At 35.4% G+C, this 25,032-nt stretch overlaps 2 protein-coding genes across 4 annotated transcripts; both read right to left on the reverse strand.

The window, feature by feature from the left end:
* Window positions 1–639: 639 nt before the first annotated feature.
* On the reverse strand, window positions 640–12,582 carry LOC145548662 (B-cell receptor CD22-like). Of its 3 annotated transcripts, XM_081599501.1 has the most exons (14): window positions 12,495–12,582; window positions 12,234–12,266; window positions 7,783–7,836; window positions 7,570–7,659; window positions 5,187–5,465; window positions 4,472–4,738; window positions 3,784–4,035; window positions 3,468–3,584; window positions 3,242–3,257; window positions 3,069–3,160; window positions 1,879–1,929; window positions 1,733–1,795; window positions 1,567–1,644; window positions 640–1,111 (listed from the first exon to the last, which is right to left on the reverse strand). In XM_081599501.1, the coding sequence occupies exons 1-13, from the start codon at window positions 12,523–12,525 to the stop codon at window positions 1,586–1,588; spliced, it is 1,404 nt and encodes a 467-aa protein (XP_081455627.1). In that variant the 5' UTR covers window positions 12,526–12,582; the 3' UTR covers window positions 640–1,111; window positions 1,567–1,585. The 3 variants fall into 3 exon arrangements, with proteins under 3 accessions (XP_081455627.1, XP_081455626.1, XP_081455628.1); XM_081599500.1 differs by having other exon boundaries at window positions 7,570–7,836; XM_081599502.1 differs by lacking the exons at window positions 7,570–7,659; window positions 7,783–7,836.
* A 946-nt stretch (window positions 12,583–13,528) lies between these two features.
* LOC103475905 (obscurin-like) lies at window positions 13,529–22,047 on the reverse strand. The gene is made up of 16 exons (XM_008427874.3): window positions 21,795–22,047; window positions 20,806–21,069; window positions 20,394–20,663; window positions 19,587–19,847; window positions 18,837–19,109; window positions 17,584–17,889; window positions 16,866–17,135; window positions 16,182–16,430; window positions 15,109–15,234; window positions 14,968–14,983; window positions 14,798–14,889; window positions 14,540–14,590; window positions 14,249–14,299; window positions 14,117–14,173; window positions 13,998–14,048; window positions 13,529–13,656 (listed from the first exon to the last, which is right to left on the reverse strand). Exons 1-16 carry the CDS (start codon window positions 21,889–21,891, stop codon window positions 13,589–13,591), a joined length of 2,502 nt encoding a protein of 833 aa, XP_008426096.3. The 5' UTR covers window positions 21,892–22,047; the 3' UTR covers window positions 13,529–13,588.
* Window positions 22,048–25,032: the final 2,985 nt, after the last annotated feature.

Genomic DNA, 25,032 nt, shown 5'->3' on the forward strand with positions numbered 1-25,032 from the left:
CAGAATTTGAATTATTTTCAGAAGTTGACTTGATTCTGGAATAATGATACTAAATGAAATCGACCATTCTTGAAAGAAAAAAAGTATTTTTGCAGATTGTTTTATGTAAAATATATGCCAAATGGATATTTAATGTATGTATTTTAGCAACCAATCACATGTTGATAATGCTGATAATGAACTACTGGCTGCTTTTTTTTTTTTTTTGTTTGCTTTTGCAGATTGGAGGAACTAATTTAAATTAGTTTGTTAGAAGTAAAACAGCTGTGAAATGCTATTAAATAAAATCTGTTGCACGTTATTATAAAATAAAGTTATTAATAAAGTCTGGCGAGATTAAACCCACAATCAGATGACTGACAACATAAAAGCGTTCAGAAGAATCCCAACTATATCACTTACTTCATATGTTCAAACTTAATTATATGGATTTTGACGGATCTTTCTTCACAATACGTTTGATTGGAGACACGTGGCTTAGAAAAACTATAAGGTTATATTTTAAATGTAAAGCTGACTGCGCAATCACTGGTAAGTTGAATAACTGTAACATGTTTGTATATAAACTGCTACACTAGAAATGTATGTGATGCAGTAGCAAATGAAAACATGACAGCATGAAAAGACAAACTATTCAAATATGAAAATACTAACTTTATCAAAATTTGAAAAAGAAACAGAGAGCTTACAGTAACAACTAATACATTTAAAAACATTGCAAAACAAAGCTACAAAAAATGTACGTTTCACATTTTCTTTCTTTGCTGCATTTTGCGTCAGAACACATTTACATCCAAACTTTCAAAGCATTTAAGAAAAACTATCGGCTCAAAGAGATGTTGCTCTACTTTAAATTTTACATCAGCAAATACAAATTAAAATCAAATAATTTAAGAACATGCATTTCAGCACTTGCAGTAATTTCATAAAACAGCTTCCGTAAAAGACAGGTACATGTGAAAAAAGTGGGATTTTGAAGAACGTGATGAGTTTCAACTCGTGATAGCTTCTAGAAGAGTCCGTCACATCGTGCGTCTGACATGGCAGTGTTGTTATCCTGGCCTGGTTTCAGAATAAACTACTGAATCTGCTGCTGCAGGACTCCTCCGGTCTGGAAATGAAAAGAAGATCTGCATCAAACGTTTAGCTACAGAGTGAAAACGGTGAATCAAGAATCTGAAATCTTTCAACAGATTCATCACTGTACAATTTATAGAAAAAAAAAAAAAACTCTTGACCTTGATGAATAAAGATGAATGGACACATGTTCTTAACTTTTAATTTGTCTCTTGGATTTATACTAGTTATTAATCTCAGCTAAGCAAGCGGCTAATATGAGACTGCATGACCGAACCTTGGTAACTGTAACCAACTTAACTAAACTCATCATACATTGAAATCTGGAACAGAAAACATTTCGGCAAGCATTTGTTCACTTCAAACCCAACTTTCACTTTTGTATTAAATGATGCCCGGACCGATATGATGACGGTAAACCTTAAATTGCTGTGATTATTTTGCTTTTCCTACATCACAGCATAGCATCTCTGTGAAATCAAATATTACCTTTCAGTTTATTCTCATTCTACTCCAGCAGCTTCACTTCAGAGTAAACGGCGCTCTCCTCTGCTTCCCGAGGCCTCCCTGTTGGGATGGTCACAGCAACGACAGCAAGGTTAAAACCGCTCAGTCCATTTTCTCCTGTTGCACATTAATTGCGTCTGGAACTCACTCGTTCTGTCAACGTCTTTCAGTTCAATGTGAGAGTACGTGACATCTCTGGGTTCATCTGCAGCTGAAACGTTTCGCAATTTTAGATGAGCCACGGCGGATCAGACTTAACTTTTGCATCTGTTGTGTTTCAAAGATGTACTTCACCATTTCCTGTCGCTTCAGAGGATTTGACTGACACATAGAGGTTGGTGTTATCTGCAGTAAAAGAGGGGAAATGTTTTTTGGTGCCTTCTTTTTTTGTAGATAATGAAACACATTTCTGTAACACATTTTAGAGGAGAATTGGTAGAACAAGTGCAATTTAGTGGCTAAATGTCATTCAGCAACTTTTGCTTAAGCTTTTGCAGCCAGTCTAGTCCTGTCAGTCCAACATCATCAGTCTAATCTACTTTTACTGTTTCTTGAAGAAAAACATGGTGAATTTGTACCAGTAGAAGTAGTTGAGCAATAATAATAAAAAAAACAACAGTCATGACATGCATGAGGTTGGTCAAAATAGGTGATTCCAAATATGGTTCACTATGGTTAAAATGTTGATGGGAGAGATAAAAATGTATATAAGTGAGATAAACGGCTTCTCTGCTAAAGTTACGTAAGCAATAACTGGTAGAGACAAACATGCTGTTTCTGAGGAAAAACGTAGAAGAGCAGCTGTGGAAACAATAGTTTCAAAATGTAATATTACCACATATTCAAAGAAAACTAGCTTGATGTTTTCATGTCTTATTACAGTAAATGTTTGAGTTTGTGAGGAGAAATGCACACTGTGTTTTGTGAGCAGTGCAGTATTTCCTTTTTCTCAAGAAAAAGCAGGAACAAATCTGAGTTACATCTATCTTCACACTCTTCAAAGAACATTTTCTTAAAATATGGATCTTCTTCCAGGAAACCAACTAGATAAGATGAACTTCAGCATTTTTCTTTTTACCATTTTAAAAATGGTCAAATACCCAGTCATCATAATACTTGCTGATGGCTGCAAACTTCAACCACTTGGCTTCTCTGCAACCTTGTGGAGGACATTTATTCAAATTTTAGCTGGCATGTTTACATTTCGCACTAGTTCTCACTACTTATGTGGATCAGCAAAAACATCCACAATCAATTTAAACACATTTTTTTATAGTGCATTATCAAAAGTAGGGTGAAAATGAGGCATTAAAAACGCAAAATGAATGACATTCATGCAAATTGTGATTGTATGGGAATTTCTGACTGGCATTGTCAAATTTTGTTAAACTTGAATGTATGAGATCTTAAAAACCATCATTATTAATGACATAATCAGAAGTAAAACAATCTCAATGACTGAACACAAACATTGAAGCTCTGACCTTGAGGAGGACAGCTGTAGTCATCATCTTCAGTGTTGTTGACTTCCTGGTTGGTGTTTGAGGTTTGACCTCTGCCCTCTGACTGCTTTGATCTGAAATGAAACATACATGCAATTAAATTGATGACAGTTTGAAAATTGTAGATTTTAAAGGAAATAAACTGTTGCACTGACCTGACACACCATAAACCTGTGAAAATATATTTGATACACATTATTCCATTTGTTTTTTAATAAGCAACAGTGCATATAAAGTAACACAGTTGTTTAAGTTCATTATCTAAATTCCAGATTTAGGAATTGAGGCTAATTTGCATCTGCAGTCATATCTCTCACATCATCTCTCTTTCTTAATAAAAAATGGACCAATTATACATTTCAGAAAAGAAAATGGCGTCACCTTTGGACCGTCTGCAGCACCACAACAAGAGCAGGAGAATAATGAGAACGATTCCAACAACTGGTCCAACAATCAACAGCATAGGAAATGAAGAGCTGAGAGAACTGGATACAGCTACTGGAAATAAACATTAAAAAGGAATACATGTTAATATGAGATAAATGTGACTTTAGGCTTGAAAATGGGAAGAAAAAAAATCTGCATCACACCCTCAAAAAGATCCAAGTGTTCTCTTCAAACAATTAAATGGTTTTAAAGAAAATCATTTAGTTTTCTTTCAGGTTTTAAAACCTGACGTTTTTAAAATCCTCCTTACCTCTAACAGACATCCAGCTCCTTGGTGAATCTTTTCCTGAATGTTGACATTTGTAGAAACCTTCATCTGACTTTGACACTGCAGAGATATTCAGCTCCTCTCTGTTGTCATTATGAAGGAGTTTATCATTATGATAGAAAAACACATTGGAGAGAAGATTTTGTTCTTTATCTCTGCAGCTCAGAGTCACAGGATCTCCTTCAGTCACAGGATGAACAGGACTCAGCAGGATTATATTATTCCACATATTGTCTGTAAAACCATCAGATAAAACAAAATTTCAGGCATTAGTTTCAAAGATGGAGCTGTTTGTCATTGACGAAAATATTTTACATTTACATAAATCAGAACATATTTCAATTTCAGACTAAAGGATGTTTCAAAAAGTAACTTATAAATAATCACTTCCACACAAATGTTCTTGTGCATATAAAACAACTGAATTTGACCGTCATGAAGTAAAACACAGAACCTCCAGTTTTATAAAGAATCCATATGTTGGAAAAAAATGTTTACATGCAATAATTAAAATCCTCATTTGATTTTATGTTATGATTCTTTTTTGTTGGAGTGAAAAATTATTAATTCAAAAATATTGTGTTTTACAATGATGAAGATACAAGAAACATTATGAAATATATACAATATATAAGAATCTGAAAGAAAAAGTTTATAAATCACAACTTACTCTGTACAGTGATGTTCACTGCATTGCTGAACTCTCCTGATTCAGACTCACACCAGTAAACTCCACTAACAAACCAGTATATGTCAATGATACATGTAGTTCCAGTCATTCTCCCCCAGTTGGAGCAGTCTAACAGATTTCCTCTCTTTGTAAACTTCATCATTCTCCACTCAGCAGTTTTTCCCTCACAGTTCAGAGACACAGATTCAGATCTGAAGTGTTGAACTCTGTCAGGATTCACTGAGAGAGAAGCTGCTGGATGAGGATCTGGAAACAAATATAGAAACATTTAATCTAGAATAAAGCTGAAACAAGATCATCCAAATAATCTATGGCTTTATATTGTCTTTAGTTTCAGATATACATTTTATCAAAGCAATACATTTATCAAACAAAATGTCTTCAACAAAAACTTGTCTCAAAAGAAAAAAAAACAAACTTAGTTCATGAGTGATTTTGGTCAGGAGGGAGAAAGGGGGCGACGTCAAATACAGCAAAACTTTTACTTCTCACTTTATCATTTTATATTTTTTATTGTGCCTTGGATAAATTCAACAATATATGAAAACCAAGATAAAACTAACATTTCTTTTTTACATTGATAATGGATCCAACAACTTTAAATTACTGTTAAGGATAAAGTTCATGGCTCAGTAGAAATAATGTAAAAACATATTTTTTTACTCACTGAGAGGAGACACACAGATAAACTGACCTGCTGACCAGACAAAACTTGGATCTCTGTATTTTAGTTCTCCACTTCCTGCTTCACACACGTAACCTGCTGTGTTATTGAGTCCATGAATAATGTAGAAATTGTCATCAGTCCCATTAGCGCTGCCAGGAAGCAGCTCATAGGTGTAGAGATTTCCTGGTGGTTTAGGAACAGCTTTATACCAGAAGAACCTGGTTCCTGCAGGAGGATGTTGAACCTCACAGCTCAGAGTCACTGAGGCTCCAGGACTCAGCCATGATGGAGACACAGACAGTTTATCTGTCGGACATAATATCCACTGTTGACAAAAGGCTTCAATTCAAAGAAAAATATCTCGACACACTGTCAGAAACTCGATGTAATTAGAGAACTCAGATTATTTCCAGATAGTTGGTAAAGCATTTTATTCCTCTAACTCTTCTGCATTTTATGAAGGAATTCATGCAGTTCTAACTTTGAAATACAGGTCCTTCTCAAAAATTAGCATATTGTGATAAAGTTAATTATTTTCCATAATGTAATGCTAAAAATTTTATTTTAGATTCATTGCACACCAACTGAAATATTTCAGGTCTTTTATTGTTTTAATACTGATGATTTTGGCATACAGCTCATGAAAACCCCAAATCCCTGTCTCAAAAAAATTGCATATCATGAAAAGGTTCTCTGGACGAGCAGTTAACCTGATCACCTGAATCAACAAAGTAACTCTAAACACCTGCAAAAGATTCCTGAGGCTTTTAAAAACTCCCAGCCTGGTTCATTACTCAAAACCGCAATCATGGGTCAGACTGCTGACCTGACTGCTGTCCAGAAGGCCATTATTGATGCCCTCAAGCAAGAGGGTGAGACACAGAAAGACATTTCTGAATGAATAGGCTGTTCCCAGAGTGCTGTATCAAGGCACCTCAGTGGGAAGGAAAAAGTGTGGCAGAAATCGCTGCACAGTGAGGAGAGGTTACCGGACCCTGAGGAAGAATGTGGAGAAGGGCCGATTCCAGACCTTGGGGGAAGCAGTGGACTGAGTCTGGAGTAGAAACATCCAGAGCCACTGTGCAGGAAAGGGGCTACAGGTGCTGAATTCCCCAGGTCAAAGGTCAAGCCACTTTTGAACCAGAAACAGCGGTAGAAGCATCTGACCTGGGCTACAGAGAAGCAGCACTGGACTGGTGCTCAGTGGTCCAAAGTACTTTTTTTAGGATGAAAGCAAATTTTGCATGTCATTCGGAAATCAAGGTGCCAGAGTCTGGAGGAAGACTGGGGAGAAGGAAATGCCAAACGTCCAGAAGTCCAGTGTCAAGTACCAACAGTCAATGATGGTCTGGAGAGCCATGTCAGCTGCTGGTGTTGGTCCACAGTGTTTTATCAAGGGCAGGGTCAATGCAGCAGCTATCAGGAGGTTTTGAAGCACTTCATGCTTCCATCTGCTGAAAAGCTTTATGGAGATGAAGATTTCATTTGTCAGCACAACCTGGGACCTGCTCACAGAGGCAAAACCACTGGTATTACTGACCATGGTGTTACTGTGCTCAATTGGCCTGCCAACTCTCCTGACCTGAAGCCCATAGAGAATCTGTAGGATATTGTGAAGAGAAAGTTGAGAGACCAAGACCCAAAACTCTGGATGAGCTTAAGGCTATTGAAGCATCCTGGGCTCCATAACACCTCAGCAGAACCACAGGCTGATGGCCTCCATGCCACACGGCATTGAAGGCTGCATAAGGATTCCTGACCAAGTACTGAGTGCATAACTGAACATAATTATTTAAAGGTTGACTTTTTTGGTATTAAAACACTTTTTTTTATTGGTCGGATGAAATATGCTAATTTTTTGAGACAGGGATTTTGGGTTTTCATGAGCTGTATGCCAAAATCATCAGTATTAAAACAATAAAAGACCTGAAATATTTCAGTTGGTGTGCAATGAATCTAAAATATATGACAGTTTAATTTTTATCATTACATTATGGAAAATAATGAACTTTATCACAATATGCTAATTTTTTGAGATGGAAATGTAATTAATTTTCTCGAACCCTCAGAATAGACTCGAGAAAAATATTTTTTATTTATATTAACTATTCTTATATAACTGTCAAAAATATACCTTTAACTAAATGTTTGTACCTGTGAAACTAAGAAAGCTCTGGGAGGAAACAAACATTTGTGCTCAACCTATAACATATATTTTAATTAAAATATCAGTCGTTTTGTATCTGTAAGGAAGAACTGGGTTGGTAATCCTAAGAATCAGACTAACCAGTTAATTAGGACCGTCTAAAGAACAAACATTGATGACCTTTTAACTTATCACTTATTTGTATCAAACATGTTTAAAAAGGTGCAATAAGGTTTTTATATGAAAGATTTATGACCAACTTACACACAGTTAATACGACAACATCACTCCAGGCTGTTGAGTCACTCCCATTAGTTCCTCTGCAGCTGTATCCTCCACTGTGAGTCTCATTAGCTGAATGTATTATAATGTATTCATTGGATGTTTCAGGTTCATTTAACCTGGTTGGTCTCCATTCATACGTCCACTTTGTTCCTCCTCCTCCTGTGATCTTACACTGAAGATAAACTCTCTCACCTTTGTATATAAGAGGCACGTTGTTTTTCAGGATCATAGTGGCTCGATTAGGAACTGTTCACATAAACAACATAAATGTATTAGTTTAAAAGAAACATTAAATCAACAAAAAACATTTCATTTTTGTTGGCCTACAGTTGAATGATAACTAAACTAGCTCTCTGTCTATTTCCACTTAGATCCTCCACCAACCTCAGCAACACGAACCTCCATTTAGTTGAGTTTTGCTTGGCATCACATTTGTTACATAATGTATTAAATAAATAAACATCCCTGAGCTTATTATGTTAAAAACAGTAAATTATGACTGTAGACAATGATAATGATGTCTAAGATTTTAAAATGTCCTGCTATGTTATTTTATCTACTATTTCCTTATTTCATAATTATTTAGTGCTTTTAAGTGTGAATGTAATATGACAGTTATCATTTTTGGATTTTGCAGCAGCCAGCGTCTGTACCCAGGACATGTTTCTTTTGGGAAAATAACGTGTCTCTCATGTTCATTTTACATTTTATTAAATTTATAACACTACTTTTTTTAAAGTTTCATACAGAAACATCAGGTAATACTGCGTGAAATAATCTGCCGGAATAATTCTTCATTTTCTTCAGACATGTGGAGCATAAATCAGTTTTTAATTCTGGTAAAAAAAAAAATTCAGCTCTTGACAGACCTATTAAGTTTTCTTTAAATTTCTATTGTTATGTTGAAGTGAAAAGTGCATCAAGGTAAAAATGTGATCAAATGAAAGTTTTGAATCAATGTTACAGACCTTGTCTACTTTTAAGGGAAGACTTAAAACAAAGTTGATCAAACTTATAATTAGACTTATTAGATTATTCTGAACTATGTCTGTAATTAGGATCTAATGATTCTGGCAGCTGGACGACAAACTGACCATCTATACTCTGCTACTGTCCTACTATTCTCAGTTATGAATTATCTACAGTTATTGCTGCCATTAACTTCATGTTCTCCCTCCACTTTTATGAATTGTGTGGAGCTTTTTCAACGTGTTCTAATAAATGACCATGATTAATAAACAGGAGGTTATTTATCTAATATTCAGCAGCAAATCAATAAAGTATTATTTTAACAGAAAGACAGTTATGTCAACATATGTTTGACAGGCGTCCCAAACGTATGATCCTCTGATATTACCTCTTTTTCAAATGTAAATGTATTAATAAACAGTCTGTTAAAATCAATGCAACAAATTATAACAGAGGCCATAAAGAGACAATGAAGGAAAAAAAGAAAAAGAAACGCTCACGTGCACCAGACACCTGATGGCATCTTGTGTGGAACCAGATACTGTCCTGTTTATGTCACATATTATCAAGAAATTTACATTTTTATTTTCATTTCTATGTCCCTCTAGAGCAGTGGTTTTTAACCTTTTTTGAGGTACCAAACCCACCAGTTTCATATGCGCATTCACTGAACCCTTCTGTAGGGATAAATAAAATATGATCCCCCCCCCCCAAATTCAGGACATAGGATGTCATTGGATGACCCAACTAGACTCTAGTTGGGTCACCAAGATCACTAAGTCTTCTTAAAAGGTAGAGTCTCTGAGAGCAGTTCTTCAAAATATAGTCAGTGTTTTCAGCACAGTTGAGCTGACTGTCCAGGAACGACACAAGGTATTTAAAATTTGCCCCAGTTTCAACAGGTTGGCCATCGAGAGAAACTGGAACCACTTTAAGATCTTGTTTAGATCATTTAATTAGCTCTACATACTTAAGAGACGGAAAATTTAATAATAAATAATACTTTGCGGTATTCTGATTTAGTAATGTTATTAGTTGTGTTACCACCCCCACGCCACTAGAGGCAGTACCAACCGCGAAAAGATGAGAGTGGAACTCCTTCAATCAGGGCTCCTCCGCAGCACTGATTGGCTAAGCAATGTAACGTGATCCTCTGCAGCAAGTGATGGCAAAGCGGGGCGTCGTCACGACTTTACACAAGTGTGTCTTTACCTCCGCGGCAGAGGCTCCGCCGAACCCCTGAGACCGACTCACCGAACCCCTGGGGTTCGACCGAACCCAGGTTAAGAACCACTGGTCTAGAGGCTCCCTACATACAGCTGTATGCCAAAATGATCAGTATTAAAACAATAAAAGACCTGAAATATTTCAGTTGGTGTGCAATGAATCTAAAATATATGACTGTTTAATTTTTAGCATTACATTATGGAAAACAATGAACTTTATCCCAATATGCTAATTTTTTGAGAAGGACCTGTATATAGAGAGAAAGAGAGAGAAATAACCACATTTCTCCAATGAAACGTTAATATCTATCTATCTAAAACAGCGTCTTCCTCCTCATGTCTTGATCGTTTAACTTCTCAGGACGTGGTGGAGCAGCGGGTGTTTGGCATAACTTAAGTTTTGGACTTGTGGCTTCAGGTAATGTCGCTACTTAGCGGGTGGTGAAACTAGCGTTAGTGAGGAGGGTTTAATACGATCACGCATTTTACATGACGGGTGGCAACCCCAGTCTATACTATAAAAATTTGATTAAGATTAGAGCCTAAATACTTTCTATTTCCAAAACAGAAAGGCTACGTAATGTTAGCCAGCTAACAAATTACTATTGCTACCCTAGGATATCAACTAACAGCTAGAAAAAAAACCAAAACACGTACTTTCGTAGTCAAACTGGTATCAATCAGCGAGGAATTTGTCCAGCTTAGATTATGTATAGATAGTATTAAACGGATTTTGTTTGACGTCTTGTGAAAGGGTCTATAAGGCTCTCCGAAGAGGACCACAGCGCAGGCATTCACAATCGATCTGCACACGGATCGTTCTCCTTCCTGTTTATTGACCAATAGAGAGCTGGACATAGAAGGCAGCCCACCTCATTTACAAAACGATGCAGCCAGAAAACATTACAGAAATAAATACAGCAAATGGAAATACACCAAACGGAAAAGGGAGAAGCAAAAGAATCTAAGCAAAGCATATATATTTATGCTTTTATTTATATATTTATTGTTTTATTTATTATTATGTAGTATATATATTTATTCATTTATTTATATATTTCTACTTTTATTTTTATATTTATTCTTTTATTTATATATTTCTACTTTTATTTTTATATTGATTCTTTCATTTATTATTATGTTGGATATATATTTCTTCTTCTTTTATTTATATAGTTCTACTTTTATTTTTATATCAATTCTTTTATTTATTATTATGTTGGATATATATTTATAATTTTATTGATATATTTATTCTTTTATTCATATATGTTGGATATATATTTATTCTTTTATTTATATATTTATTCTTTTATTTATTATTATGTCAGTTTTGGTCCTCCATACCATACAGCTGATGGGTCTGCAGTTTTTTCAGAACGTGGTGCATTATGCTGCTTCTTTGCATCTTTTTTTTAAGAAATCGCACATCTCAAAAACATGCAGCAGTCTTTGAGTTTAGACGTTTAAAATCCCAATAACCTGAATATTGAATATCCCAATATTGCGACTGCAGTAGGTCAGACTAGAGACGTAATGTGAAAATGCAAACCTCACAGGATTGAAGCTGTACCCACACTGCCATTACAGACCACAACGTCACAACAATCAACTCAAAACATCGACATATTCAATTCCTGTCCTGCAGATTTTTAGGTTGAGAGGAGATTAAAACCTGATTGGAGTTTAAAAATGTTTAATATTAATCAACATAGACATGTTTACAACACAATGATGTTTTTTTTATTTATTAAAATGTGGTTGTGCTGTTATAGGCAGAGGCTTTAACCTCACAAACATTAGCTTATATTCTCAGCAGACAGTTTCCTGTGTTCTCATCCGGTCTGCAAACCAATAGAAACCTTATCAAGCATGAGAGGTTAGCTAAACTTTCAGGCTAATATTGAGCAGCTTTTGCTCTTGTCTCATTAGTTTGGAGTTTTATTTCCAAATCAACCTGGAAATAAAACTCCAGGTTGGTTTGATGTGAAACAAGCAGCACAAACATGTAGCAACTGAGAGGTGTGAACACGTTAGAAGGTCAGCAGCTAACGCTAGAACAGTGGAAGATCTTTGGATCTGTCAGCTTGTTTTGTCTCCAGATCTTTGTTGTTACTCTCTGTCAGAAAACCCAACGTTTGTTCTTACTGATAAATGATGAAGCTGAAAGAAAATGAAATATATTGCGGCTTCTGATTCACTCTAGCAACATTTCAAGGTTTCCTAACGACACTGGTCTCGTCATAGTGGCTCTTTGCATCTGAGCTTTGTGGGTTAAACAGGTGAAATCGCTATGAAGAATCTTGTGGTCTTTCTACATAAACTCCTTCGTGTTTCTGCTATTTACAGTACAAGAAGCTTTAAATTTCCACGATAGCTTGAGAGATACTACTACAAATACATTTTAAACATGAAGTCAAGACGATATAATCAGGAAATGTGTCTCACCTTGGGCGAATCCACTGATGACTGAACTGAACACTAAATAAAACAGACACATTTATGAAAAAGTTTGAAAAATGGATCAATCAGGAAGAATGACAATCACAAAAACAGAGAAAAACTGGCATTTAAAAACATTTCTGAAATAATTTAATACAACAATATAGCTGATACTTGAATTATTTATTTATTTAGAGACAAGAAGCCATTTTAAGAAAACTTTAGTTTAATTAATCATCTATTTTTAAAGTTAATAAACTTACTTACAGAACAGCACGTAAAGCCAAGCGTGTCCCATCCTCACATCTCAACCTGCTGAACTATAACCAGGAAATCTTCTATCTTGTGAAAAAAGGGGAAGTCTTCAGAATACTACTTCTTTATAGCTGCTTACGAGTTTCCTTCCCATTACTCAGTCTTAAAACTGAAGTAGCTTTGACTGCAGCATTACTCAATATATGAGTATGCTTCCTGTTCACTGCAGAGGGGTTTTTAACTACGACAGCTGTCAGGACTCTTTCAGAATCATGACAATTTACTGAGTACAGGAAAAGTCAAACTGCTCTGAATTTGATGGGTTGTTTAATGAATTTAGGGTTTTTAAAGCTGTGCACCATTGCTCAATCACACACTTTGAATTTTAACTAAACTTGTTTTTCGGCTGCAGAAAGATAAAGTTGCACAAGTATCTTGTGCAAACTACTTCCTTTGTCACCTTCCTAAAAAAATGGCCGTAGTTGATTTTTTGTTTGTTTGTTGTTTTTGTTTTTTTTTATACCAAAAGTGAAAAATCTTTTCTGGCAAAGAAAAGAGACATAAGCCACAACTTTAGGAAGGTGATGATATATAAATGCAACTCAAACAATTTAAATGTCATGGAAAACTTACTTCAGGAAGTAAAAGTCATATATTACATAGTTTCATTATACAGAGTGAGATATTTCAAGCTTTTATTGCTTGTAATTATGGGAATTATGGTTCACATTTAATGACAAGTTAAAGTTTAACTTTGCTATGTGCGAAAGGAACATGGTTTTACATTTAATCAGGCAAAAAAGCTCCAGAGTTTCACACAAAAGCTCACGTCTGACTTTTGTCTTTCGAAAATGTTGCAAAAAAAAAATGTTGCAAATTCTCAAACATGAATCAAATTAAATGAAAAACTCATAGATTGTGCTTAAAAATAATATTAATCCTTCATAAGCAATTATATTATCAAAATTACAAAACATCTGACTGTATTTAGTAACTAATCAACTTAGATTTTATGTTTTATTGTTTAATTGTTTTGTGTTCATGAATGCAGCTTTCTTTACATTCTTATTGCAAAGTTAATCTCATATTTAGCAGATTAAACCAGTTTAGCTTGCGGTCTCCATGGCGATTTCTGAATAAACGGCCTCATCTGTTGCTGCAGGACTCCATGCTCCTGGAAACGGAGAGACGGTTTGTTGAAAATATTCGTCAACATAATCATTAATAACGATGCCGACATCAGTTTAACGTAAAACTGAAAACAGGTGAAAGACAAATGTCACTCTGCAGTTCCTTATTATCTGCAGCTGGGCAACTTAGGACTATAAGTATAAAATCAACAGTTTATTGGAAAATGTCCTATGAAGAAATATAACAAACTGTCACAACTCTCCACCGTGTGTCTAATGTAAAGTTTAGAGGCCAACTGATGCAGATTATGATCATATTAAGGTGCACTATGATGTCATGAAGACGTATTTCAGTAAAAAGATCAACTATTGTCGCTGATTGTACCTGAATCTTCTGTTCTCAGTACAGAGTAAGGTGTGCGCTCATGAGGCCTCCCTAAAAAAACAAGACGGGGTCAGAAGGTTTGAGTTATCGTCTCCTGCTGTGTGTCGTTTTGAACTCACTCTCTCGTCCTACGTTCATCACTTCAATGAGAGAATATGCAGCATCTCCAGATTCTTCTATAAAATACAGGACGAAATGTCAATTACTGATGATCAGGTTCATTACATCATCAATTCTTTGAAAATTAATACCTTCTCCTGCAGTTTCAGGGCATTTAACTGACTCATAGACATGAACATCACCTAAAGTGAAGAAAAAAAATATTAAGGAAGGTTTACACACTGTGCTCATTTGATTCATGAGGTTTCACTAATAGCATAATCCAAAAAAACTATAAATCAAAGTAAATGACTTCAAGTAGTATTTTTTCTACGCTGTGTGGTTTGGAAATCACCGTCTCTTCCTAAGTTGAATCTTATAATATGCAACTTACTGATAATCAGGTTCACATTATCATTCAGCTTTTTTAAAAAATACACTACCGTCTCCTGCAGCTCCATGGGATTTGACTGACTCATAGAGACCAACATCACCTAAAGAGCAGGAAAAGAAAAGAACTTAAAGGGTCTGTTGAACAAACTTGATCAACAAAGTAAGAAAGATGCACTGTAAGTAAAGAACTTAATAGGACAACCTTTTTTACCACTTAGTTTCCTTTTTGTTGTCTGGCATAACAAATTATTGTCTGGCAGTAAAGAGGAATTGATCACACATGTCAATAATTAATATCAAATTCTGACCGAGAAGCAGAGTGTTGTAACCATGGCTTCCAGTCTGGTTGATGACATGGTTTCTGTTGGAGCTCTGATTGCTGCTCTCTGACCGACTGGAGCTGAAAACAGTCAATTTGATTTTACAAATTATTGTTGATGCATTTCGGAGATGAAATATGACAACGTGTGATACCAACCTGATGGACCGTGAATCTGTAAAAGACAATAGTTATGTTATTTTGTTGCTCAAGCCATCATGTTGCTACAACATCAAAATGTGGTTTAATGTTTGATTTAAGAGTTTTTCTGATTAGGTATGTGAAGAAAAATGTTCTCACCTTTGGACCGTCTGCAGCACCACAACGAGATCAGGAGAATAATGAGAATAAAGAGAACGACTCCAACAACTGGACCAGCGATCAACATGACAGAAGATGAAGAGCTGACAGGACTGGACACAGCTGCTGGAAATAAGAATGTACTGATTTTTATGAGCCTATTCTCTGTTTGCATAAAAACATGACATTTCCCTAATAGTAACTTAACATTTGTTTGACAAAAAGCTTGACCAGGTCATGAACTTTGAGGTGAATTAAGATCATATTTCTTTTAAACTAAGGTACAGTGATGTCTGTCCAATCAACACTGTTGTGTATTATTGACTTCCAATCAACTGCAACAATTCCATTTGTCTTTGCAATATTTTTTCCCCACTCTAATATATTGAAATCCCCTTCAAAAGGATTTTTGAAGGGGATTTTTGTGGTGTAAATCTACCAATTTCCACATGTAGGAGAGAAAAATTAACTTTTGGATGACTTTTAAACCAATGTACAGAGAAGTAAAATGTGAATCTGTGCAAATAAACCCAGGTTAAGCTCCTTATTTGTTGTATTCCCTTTTGCTGCTTGTTGCCTTTATTCCGTTTTGTTTTGTGTAGTGTATGGTCGACTTCCGGGTTTTGATTTGATGCTTTTATTTTGACGAGAGAACTTCCGCAGTTTATGTTGTGGATCTGCAACTTGGCGCAAGGCATGTTTATTTTGTGAATGAGGATATTTCTAATATTGATCGGTTGGAATTGTGAATTTGTTTAATTGTAATCAAATTGGGTAGTTTTTCAATTGGAGTCGATATTTTTAGTGGCGAACGTTATTTTCAGTTTTCAAACGTTACGGTTGTTAAGACCGTGGTTTGTAGCTTACGCTGTCCTTGTTGTGCGTGTGTTTGTACAGCTCTTTAGGTGAAAGTCAGGGTTTACTCCCAATAAACCTCACTGTTCATCAGTAAAGCCACAATCCTTCATGTGGGGGCGCTCTGCTACAATATGCATTACTGACAGTTTTCTTACACATCTGAGTTCAGGAAGGATGGATAAATAAAATGCATCAAACATTTTCCTCCTCCTCACCTCTAACAGACATCCAGCTCCTTGGTGAATCTTTTCCTGAATGTTGACATTTGTAGAAACCTTCATCTGACTTTGACACTGCAGAGATCTTCAGTTCCTCTCTGCTGTCATTATGGATGAGTTTATCATTATGATAGAAAAACACATTGGAGAGAAGATTTTCTTTATCTCTGCAGCTCAGAGTAACAGGATCTCCTTCAGTCACAGGATGAACAGGACTCAGCAGGATAATACCATAATAATTATTATCTGTAAAACAATCAGACTGTATTACATTTCAGAAGTGATTTTTATAAATAGAGGTGACATAGAGGAAAATAAGTAAAAAAAATAATAATATTATTATGTCCAAAGCAGTTTTTTTCCTCACGCCAAGTTTTAGCACTCGATTTCCAGTCAAATGAAAGAATAATCAAATGTGATTTCTGTAATTTTATGCACACATGAAGAGCCACTAAAAAAAAATCTGTATATTATCAAGACTATACAAGACTGTTGAAAATGATATCACTACAGAAGGTTTTGACAGTCATTATTGTGGATTCCTAAATAAAAGTAAACAATAAATCAACGTCAATAACAATAAATTGGTTTCAATGCTGACAATGTGGGATGAAGAGAGTAAAAATGTTGATGTTTTCATATACAAGTAGTATAGGAACAGTACTAGAAAACATAACTTACTCTGTACAGTGATGTTGACAGCATTGCTGAACTCTCCTGATCCAGACTCACACCAGTAAACTCCACTATCAGACCAGTATCTGTTGATGGTGCATGTAGATCCAGTCATTCTCCCCCAGTTTGAGCAGGTAAAGTCTGACAGTCGGCCTGTTTCTGTAAACCTTTTCACTCTCCAGTCTGTAAAGTTTCCTTTACAAGTCAGTGTGACGGATTCAGACCTAAAATGTTGAACTCTGTTTGGACTCACAGTGAGAGAAGCTGCTGCTGAATCTGAAAAACAAAACACATTTTTAAAGATTTTGCTTTAATACAGTATTGTGTGTAAAATGTTTCATAACACGTGGTTAAGGTATTACTTTTATACAGAAAACCAGAACATTTAAAAAAATAAATTAAGCTAAGATACTCAAATTCTTTTAATAATTGGATGTATATCTTAAACTATTTAGACAGTCACCTATTCAATCATTCAGAAATATAACAATAAGAACTCAGGACCTTCTTGTTGCTAGCAGTTTGACAATCTGTCCAATATTTTACCAATCAAGCATGCAATCTAATATCTATCCAGCAACTTACACTTCTGAACTATAGTTGTGCATATCAGATACTGGACATCAGAATTATATTACTAAGATAACATACTGCAATTTTTACACAAAGTTTCTAAACAAAGTCAGAAATTAGAGGAAGAAATAAAAGAGTGAAATAAACTGACCTGCAGACCAGATAAACTTTGGTTCACTGTAATAAGTGTAAAACTCTGGTTCTCCTCTTCCTGCTCTGCACACATAACCTGCTGTGTGGTTTTGTCCCTGAACGATGAAGGAGTTCTGCTCAGTCCCGTTGGTGCTTCCAGGCAGCAGCTCATAGGTGTAGTATGGTGTCTGGTACAACTTGGATGGATCAGGAACAGCTTTATACCAGAAGAACCTCCATCCTGCTGATTGATGCTCCAAACCCTCACAGCTCAGAGTCACTGAGGCTCCAGGATTCAGCCATGATGGAGACACAGAGACTTTATCTGTTGGAGAGAGTTTACTTTCTCACAAACATCTACACATCAATGACAAACACCTTAACTTCCTACTTCTTTACATGTTCAGTGGTGCAGCTTGTACTATCTGGCAACAGCCAAATGTATTCAAGGCAAAGGCAATGCTACTAATTAAACTTTTAAACCACCATAAAAGAAACTGGGCTGTATATCAACTTTGCTTATTTATTGAACATTTCCTGTGTTGGAATCTGTCATTAGTGGCATTTGATGCAGCTAGGTGCATGTAGCATGTTATCTGCAAGCCAAACATTCCCAGTTATTGTTCAGACTGTGCATATTGACATCATTCTAAGGTATAAAACTGATTTCTGAATGTAAAGTCGTTTCCATTTCCATCCTGGGACTGACCCTGGTTTGACCTGTACCACCTGCCCAGGTCTTCCTAATAAATGTCCAGAGAGGAATCAGCAGACTTGTGTCTCCTTAGTTAAAAAAGAACTTTACCTTGTTAATGGGGTGACTGATTCATTAAACAATATGTTGTTTGATTTATTACTGCCCTATATTACATAAAAACGTCTAGTTTCGTAGTAAAACAGAGGTTTTCCATTAGGAAAACTCAGAATCTGAACTCCCACAAACAGATCATAGCTGAAGTTCATGATCAGGCAACACAGATACAGAATCAACTGTTGTATAGTTAAAATATGTTAGTGGGATTAAAATACCATGAGTGTTACAAATCGCAAAAAATGCCACTGAAAGAAACAGTTTGCCTCATTATCCTAATTTTCTTTTTATTTCCCCCTATCTTTTGATTCTAAAATTGTAGTTCTGACACAACTATTTTATCTGTTATTATTCAACATCATGTTGCATTCCATAACTTGGTTTTATACAAATCAGCACATAGAAGCTTTAAACTATGCTTGTTATTTTAATGACAAGCTGAAGCTGATAACTAAACTCACCAGTTTTCTGAATAGTGACCTTTGTGCTGGTTTCAGTGTAGAAAACTGGATCTCCTCTTCCTCCTCTACAGCTGTAAATTCCTCCATCTGAGATGATGATAGTTCCATCTGGTTCATTGTTTTTAATGTCTGTAGCTCTAGAAGACTCAAAGTCCCGTTTGAACCAGTAAATCCTCCAAACAGCAGAGTTGTCCACTGAACAGCTCAGTGTTACGCTGCCCCCTGCTGGTATGATTGTTCTATCTGCTCTCATTGTGGCTCTGGGTTTCGGTACTGTTGAGTTGAAGAAAAGTTCAAGCAGGGCAAATCATTAAAAAATGTTTTGCAAAATATTTTGAGAAATATAGAGTAACCTTTAGCATTTATGGTGTCACTTACTCACTATCACCAATTAAAACATTTGTATTCCTCTCTACAAGCATATCTGTAAAGTGTGAGTGATTTAAGATTGTAAATGTTTATTTTGTTCTTTTGTGCAATTTTCTGAATTAATAATAACAATGTTATGAGTTTCAATTAAAGAACTTCACTTTGCTTTGATGGTCTGTGATTAAAGGTTTTCATTAGAAAAAAATATTGAAACGGTTTAATTACAGCACATTTACAATTCCATTACTGACGTTTAGAATTTTGCTTTAGTTTTTTCAGCGATTGTTATTGATCTAAAAGTTCAACAACTTCTAAATAAACACAATCAATGAACAGCAAAATGAACATAACATTCATATTAATGAAAAATGACCAACTTACATACAACTAATGTGAAAACCTCACTCCACACTGATAAGGAGAACATGTCTCCTCCTGCTCTGCAGCTGTAATCACCGCTGTCAGATTCTGTTGCAGTGGTGATCATGTATTCTTGGGACCATCCAGGTTTATCAGAGTTGTTTTTTCTCCATTGCTTCGTTCCATACCTAAATCTTCCATTATGGATCTCACACTTGAAAGTAACTTTCTCTCCAATGTATATCTGAGGCCAGTTGGGTTGCAGGATCACAGTTGGTTTAACTGTTCGCACAAAGAAGTTAAACAGAAACAAAAATCTAAATAATATGTTAAATTCACTTTACTCATTTTAAAGATGGAAAATAACTTATTTCTATCAAGCAGTTAAGGAAGGAAAGAAATAAATGATGTGCATTCATCCTTAGTTTCAAAATTTAAATATTCACATGTAGCATATGTTGTAGTAGTTTTTGTGTGTCCCACTTTAAGTAACTTTTAGTTACAAAGTACAGTTTTACATTACGAATATCCAAATGCTGTTGGCAAAGTCTGAACTCACTGTCACAAATTGCAAAATACTGCAAAGAGAACCAGCTGCCATCTTTTCCTTCTTTTGTAAATTGTATTTCATGTTTTGCTACCAATATTGTTGTTCTAAAACCACAATTTTATATTTTAACAATTCATTTAAAGCAACGTCACATCCAGCCAATGCACAGCTACAGTAGTTGACATTTAAATATTTTTATTTTATCTTTATGCAAATAAACACATGAAAGATTTAAATTATGCTTGTTATTTTAATGACAAGCTGATAACTAAACTCACCAGTTTTCTGAATAGTGACCTTTGTGCTGGTTTCAGTGTAGAAAACTGGATCTCCTCTTCCTCCTCTGCAGCTGTACAGACCTCCATCTGAGACACTGAGGACTCCACCTGGTTCATTGTTGTTAGTATTGGTAGCTCCAGAAGAATCATGTCTGAACCAGTAAATCTTCCAATCAGCAGAGTCGTCTACTGAGCAGCTCAGTGTTACGCTGCCCCCTGCTGGTATGATTGCTCTCTCTGCTCTCACTGTGGCTCTGGGCTTCCGTACTGCTGAGTTGAAGGAAAGAGGACGTGGGCAAATCATTAAAAAATGCAAACCGTTTAAAGGTTCAACAGCAACTTCTAATTAAACAAAAGCAATGAGCAGCAAAATGAACATAACTTTAATATTAATGAAAAATGACCAACTTACATACAACTAATGTGAAAACCTCACTCCACACTGATAAGGAGAACCTGTCTCCTGCTCTGCAGCTGTAATCACCGCTGTCAAATTCTGTTGCAGTGGTGATCATGTATTCTTGGGACCTTCCAGGTTTATCAGAGTTGTTTTTTCTCCATTGCTTCGTTCCATACCTAAATCTTCCATCTTGGATCTCACACTTAAGAGTAACTTTCTCTCCAATGAATATCTGAGGCCAGTTGGGTTGCAGGATCACAGTTGGTTTAATGGAAACTGTTTGTATAAAGAAGTTAAACAGACAAAAACAATTATTAAAATAATTTGTTAAATTCACTTTTGTCAATTTAACAAGGTGGGAGATGACTTTTTACTATTGCTACTGTTCAAGGAAGGATGGATACAGTTTCAAAGCTTACAATTTTTAAAATGGTTATTTCAAGGTCAAGTATAAGTAGTACATATTGAAATAGTTTTTATTTCTCAATTTATGTAACGACTTAATGAATAATAAATTTCAAAAGTGAAATAAACTGACCTGCAGATCAGATAAACTTTGGTTCACTGTAATAAGTGTAAAACTCTGGTATTATTTCAAAATAATAAATAAGTTTCAAAAGTTAAACATTTAAATATTCACATGTAGCAAATGTTGAAGTAGTTTGTGTCCCACTTTAAGTAACAACTTTTAGTTACAAAGTAAAACAAGTTTTACATGACGAATGTCCAAATGCTGTTAGCAAAGTCTGAACTCACAAATTGCAAAATACTGCAAAGAGCTGCCATCTTTTCCTTCTTATATAAATTGTTGTATTTCATGTTTCGCTACCATTGTTGTTCTAAAACCACAAATTTATATTTTAAGGATTTATTTAAAGCAATGTCACCTCCAGCCAATGCACATACAAATAAATATTTTTATTTTATCTTTATGCAAATAAACATATGAAAGATTTAAATTATGCTTGTTATTTTAATGATAAGCTGATAACTAAACTCACCAGTTTTCTGAATAGTGACCTTTGTGCTGGCTTCAGTGTAGAAAACTGGATCTCCTCTTCCTCCTCTGCAGCTGTACAGACCTTCATCTGAGACCATGAAGTCTTCGTATGGTTTATTGTTTCCTATGGGCTGATCTGAATCCTGTCTGAACCAGTAAATCCTCCAATCAGCAGAGCCGTCCACTGAACACCTCAGTGTTACGCTGCCCCCTGCTGGTATGATTGTTCTCTCTGCTCTCACTGTGGCTCTGGGCTTCCGTACTGCTGAGTTGAAGGAAAGAGGTAATGGGTAGACCATAAAATTTTGCCAACCATTCTGTAGAGTGTAAACTCATCTTTAGCATTTATGATGTAATTTATATTATATGACCAGATATCAGAAAGTTCTACTTAAAAACATGAGACGAAGAGTATGAACATTAAAATACCAAATCTCTAGATATTTATTATTTTCTAACTGGATTAAAGGTATAAGTTTAATGAACTTGCTCTTTTTTACGTGCTCTGGACATTTCCCACAAAAAAATTAAATGAAAAATTCAACTTGTAATGTTTCCTCTTTCTCTTCTGACAGAATGAAATCAGTAATTTACTACACGAATAACAGAAAATGGTTGATTAAAACCCACATGATTTATACAGTTTTTCTATTTAGTTTGATTACTAATGTATTTAAAATGATAGTTTTACTGTGAACAACTCAGTTCTTTCTCAACAATTGTCTTCTCCTCTCCCATATACTGTTGTAGCTGTGATTCTCTGGTCCGAGTTTATCTCAGTTGTCTGAGTTTCTTACTTCACCTTACATTTAAAAGTTGATTGCATTTTCTCTCTACAGTTTTGAGAAAAAGCCCTTTTTGTGATTACTTGCTATTCCCTATCGTTGTCAGACATTTCAGATAATAAATTAAACATAATAGGAAAAGATAACACAAGTCAACAAGAAGTGTTTGACTAAATTTGCTTATTTTAAAATGGAAAAACTCAAATGTCTCTGGTTGAACGAGAGCGTCCTCATTGGTGAAATGTCTATTAATGTCAGAGAGTTGAGTTAAATTACAGAAGATCCTCAAAAATCAGTCATTATGCCTGGATCCATAGATGTCCTTATAGTTTCTGGTCATTTTCTCTGTTTTGATTTTGAAAATATGAGCTAGCTAGCTGGACTTGGCTAAAAGTGTTATGTTTTTCTTTTTAGATGACAAAGATAAGCATGAAAAGAGGAGAGTTTGACTCACACAACACTGACAGTCTGAAGGCATCACTCCAGTCTGTTAGCTTATAGCCACTTTTAGCTCTACATCTGTATTCTCCACTGTCAGACTCAGTAGCTGAGTTGATCTTGTATTCACTGGATGTTGCAGAGTTTCTGTTTGGTCTCCATTCATACGTCCACTGAGTTTCTTCACGTCTGATCTCACATCTCAGAGTGACTTTCTCTCCTCTGTATATCTGAGACCATTTGGGCTCCAAAGTCACTGAAACTCTGCTGGAAACTGTCAATACAACAAATGGACAGTTAGACGCAAGAAAAACCAAATACAAAAACGCCTTTTTGTTTTCTGTAGAAAATGTGTAAATTTATTTTGTTCTGTTTGGTAGCAAGAATTTTAATGTGTTGTAAGAATATGAAATATTTTCCACTAACTACCTGTGCTACCTTGGGTTATTTATTATGTACACTTTAAAATCTTGGAATAACTTTAATGTCTGTAGAAGTGTAGAGCGAATGATTTTTGTTCATGAATTTTTATTATTTGTACATCATAGTACATCATATGTTTAATTTGATAACAGAAATTAATCTGTCTGAAATCAATCATTTAGTAGAGTTCCAACTTGTTCTTTGTATGGGATTCATGTGTTGTTATTCTACTTTAAATTTAAGAACTCACCAATCTCGTAAATGATGACCTCTTCACTCTCAGGTGTAAGGATGTTTCTCTTCGTAAATCCTCTGCACCTGTAGATCCCTCCTTCAGTAATACTGAAAACTCCATCTGATGTATCTGTAAATGTCTCACTATCTTGGAATGAAGGGCGTCTAAAAAGCGTATATGTTAAAGCAGCAGGTCTGTTTGCAGAACAGGTCAGTGTCACTCTGCCTCCTGCATGTTGAATGATCCTTGTATTTGCTGTCAGAGTGACTTTGTCTTCCTGTTCTGAAAAGTTAGGAAACAATAAAACATGAATGTTGTCATGGCCGACTGCTAGAGCTAAATCATTTATCATTATCAGGTAAAATAGCTTTGGATTTTGAAGTGTCAGACATCTGCCGTAAACAAGCTGTCTGGGCCTCCTGGGTATCAGAGAAAGCCCTGAGTGAGCTCAGAAACTATAATATTAACAACAATCATTTAAAAACTATAAACATCTGTGCCACTTCGCAGTTTTATTGCATTAGGACAAAAGTAAAAGTAGACCAATCCGTATTTTTTCTCTGTGGTCACGATGTAGAGTTGGTTACATCAATTCTGACTAGCAGTTTAATCAGCCATTATGAAGATTGCATCACCAACATGAGTATTTTTGCAGAACAAACGGAGAGTAATGTAAATGAGGGAGCTGTTGGTGCTCTTTCTCTAACATTCCAGAAAACTGAAACACCAACAGGAGATTTTTGCCCATTTTCAACTTGAACAAACTACAAAATATATGCATTTTTTCTTTATTTAATTGTGGAGTATTTGCTGCTCTTCAGACCTGGATTTGTCAGTCATATTCAGATTAGCAGCTGGAGCTTAATTAACTTATTTGGACCAAACAGTACAACACATGAGGATACCTTAAGGTTTAAGCTGACAATCAGAATGGCAAATTGTGGAACAAATAGATGAAATTGTGACAAATTTGTGCAGATGGATAAAATCCATTAAGCATCAACTCAGCATCAATACTGAGTAGAATTGATTTTTGTATGTTTGTGTCATATTGGCTGCAGTATTTTGACAAGACTGTGTAGTTTGGATGGTTCATCTCAGTTTCTATCCCTACAGGTTGTTTTGATACTGTTGCCATGTTGACTTTTCTGTACTGGACGCACAGATCTCCTACAAACTGGTTAGTTTAGAAATGTAAAGTTAACTTTGTTCTTTTAGTTGGAGCATAAAACTTAAGTGGTAAAAAAATAGACCCTGCATTAGGCGCTGGACTGTTTCTGTGGTGGTTGTGGTCGGTACATTTGGTTTTAGCTGACAGCCAGAAGGGGAAGGCCGAACTATAAAAAAACATCTAGTCA

Source organism: Poecilia reticulata, chromosome 18, assembly GCF_904066995.2.
Source record: "Poecilia reticulata chromosome 18, P_reticulata-male-v2, whole genome shotgun sequence".
Classification (NCBI taxonomy): domain Eukaryota; kingdom Metazoa; phylum Chordata; class Actinopteri; order Cyprinodontiformes; family Poeciliidae; genus Poecilia; species Poecilia reticulata.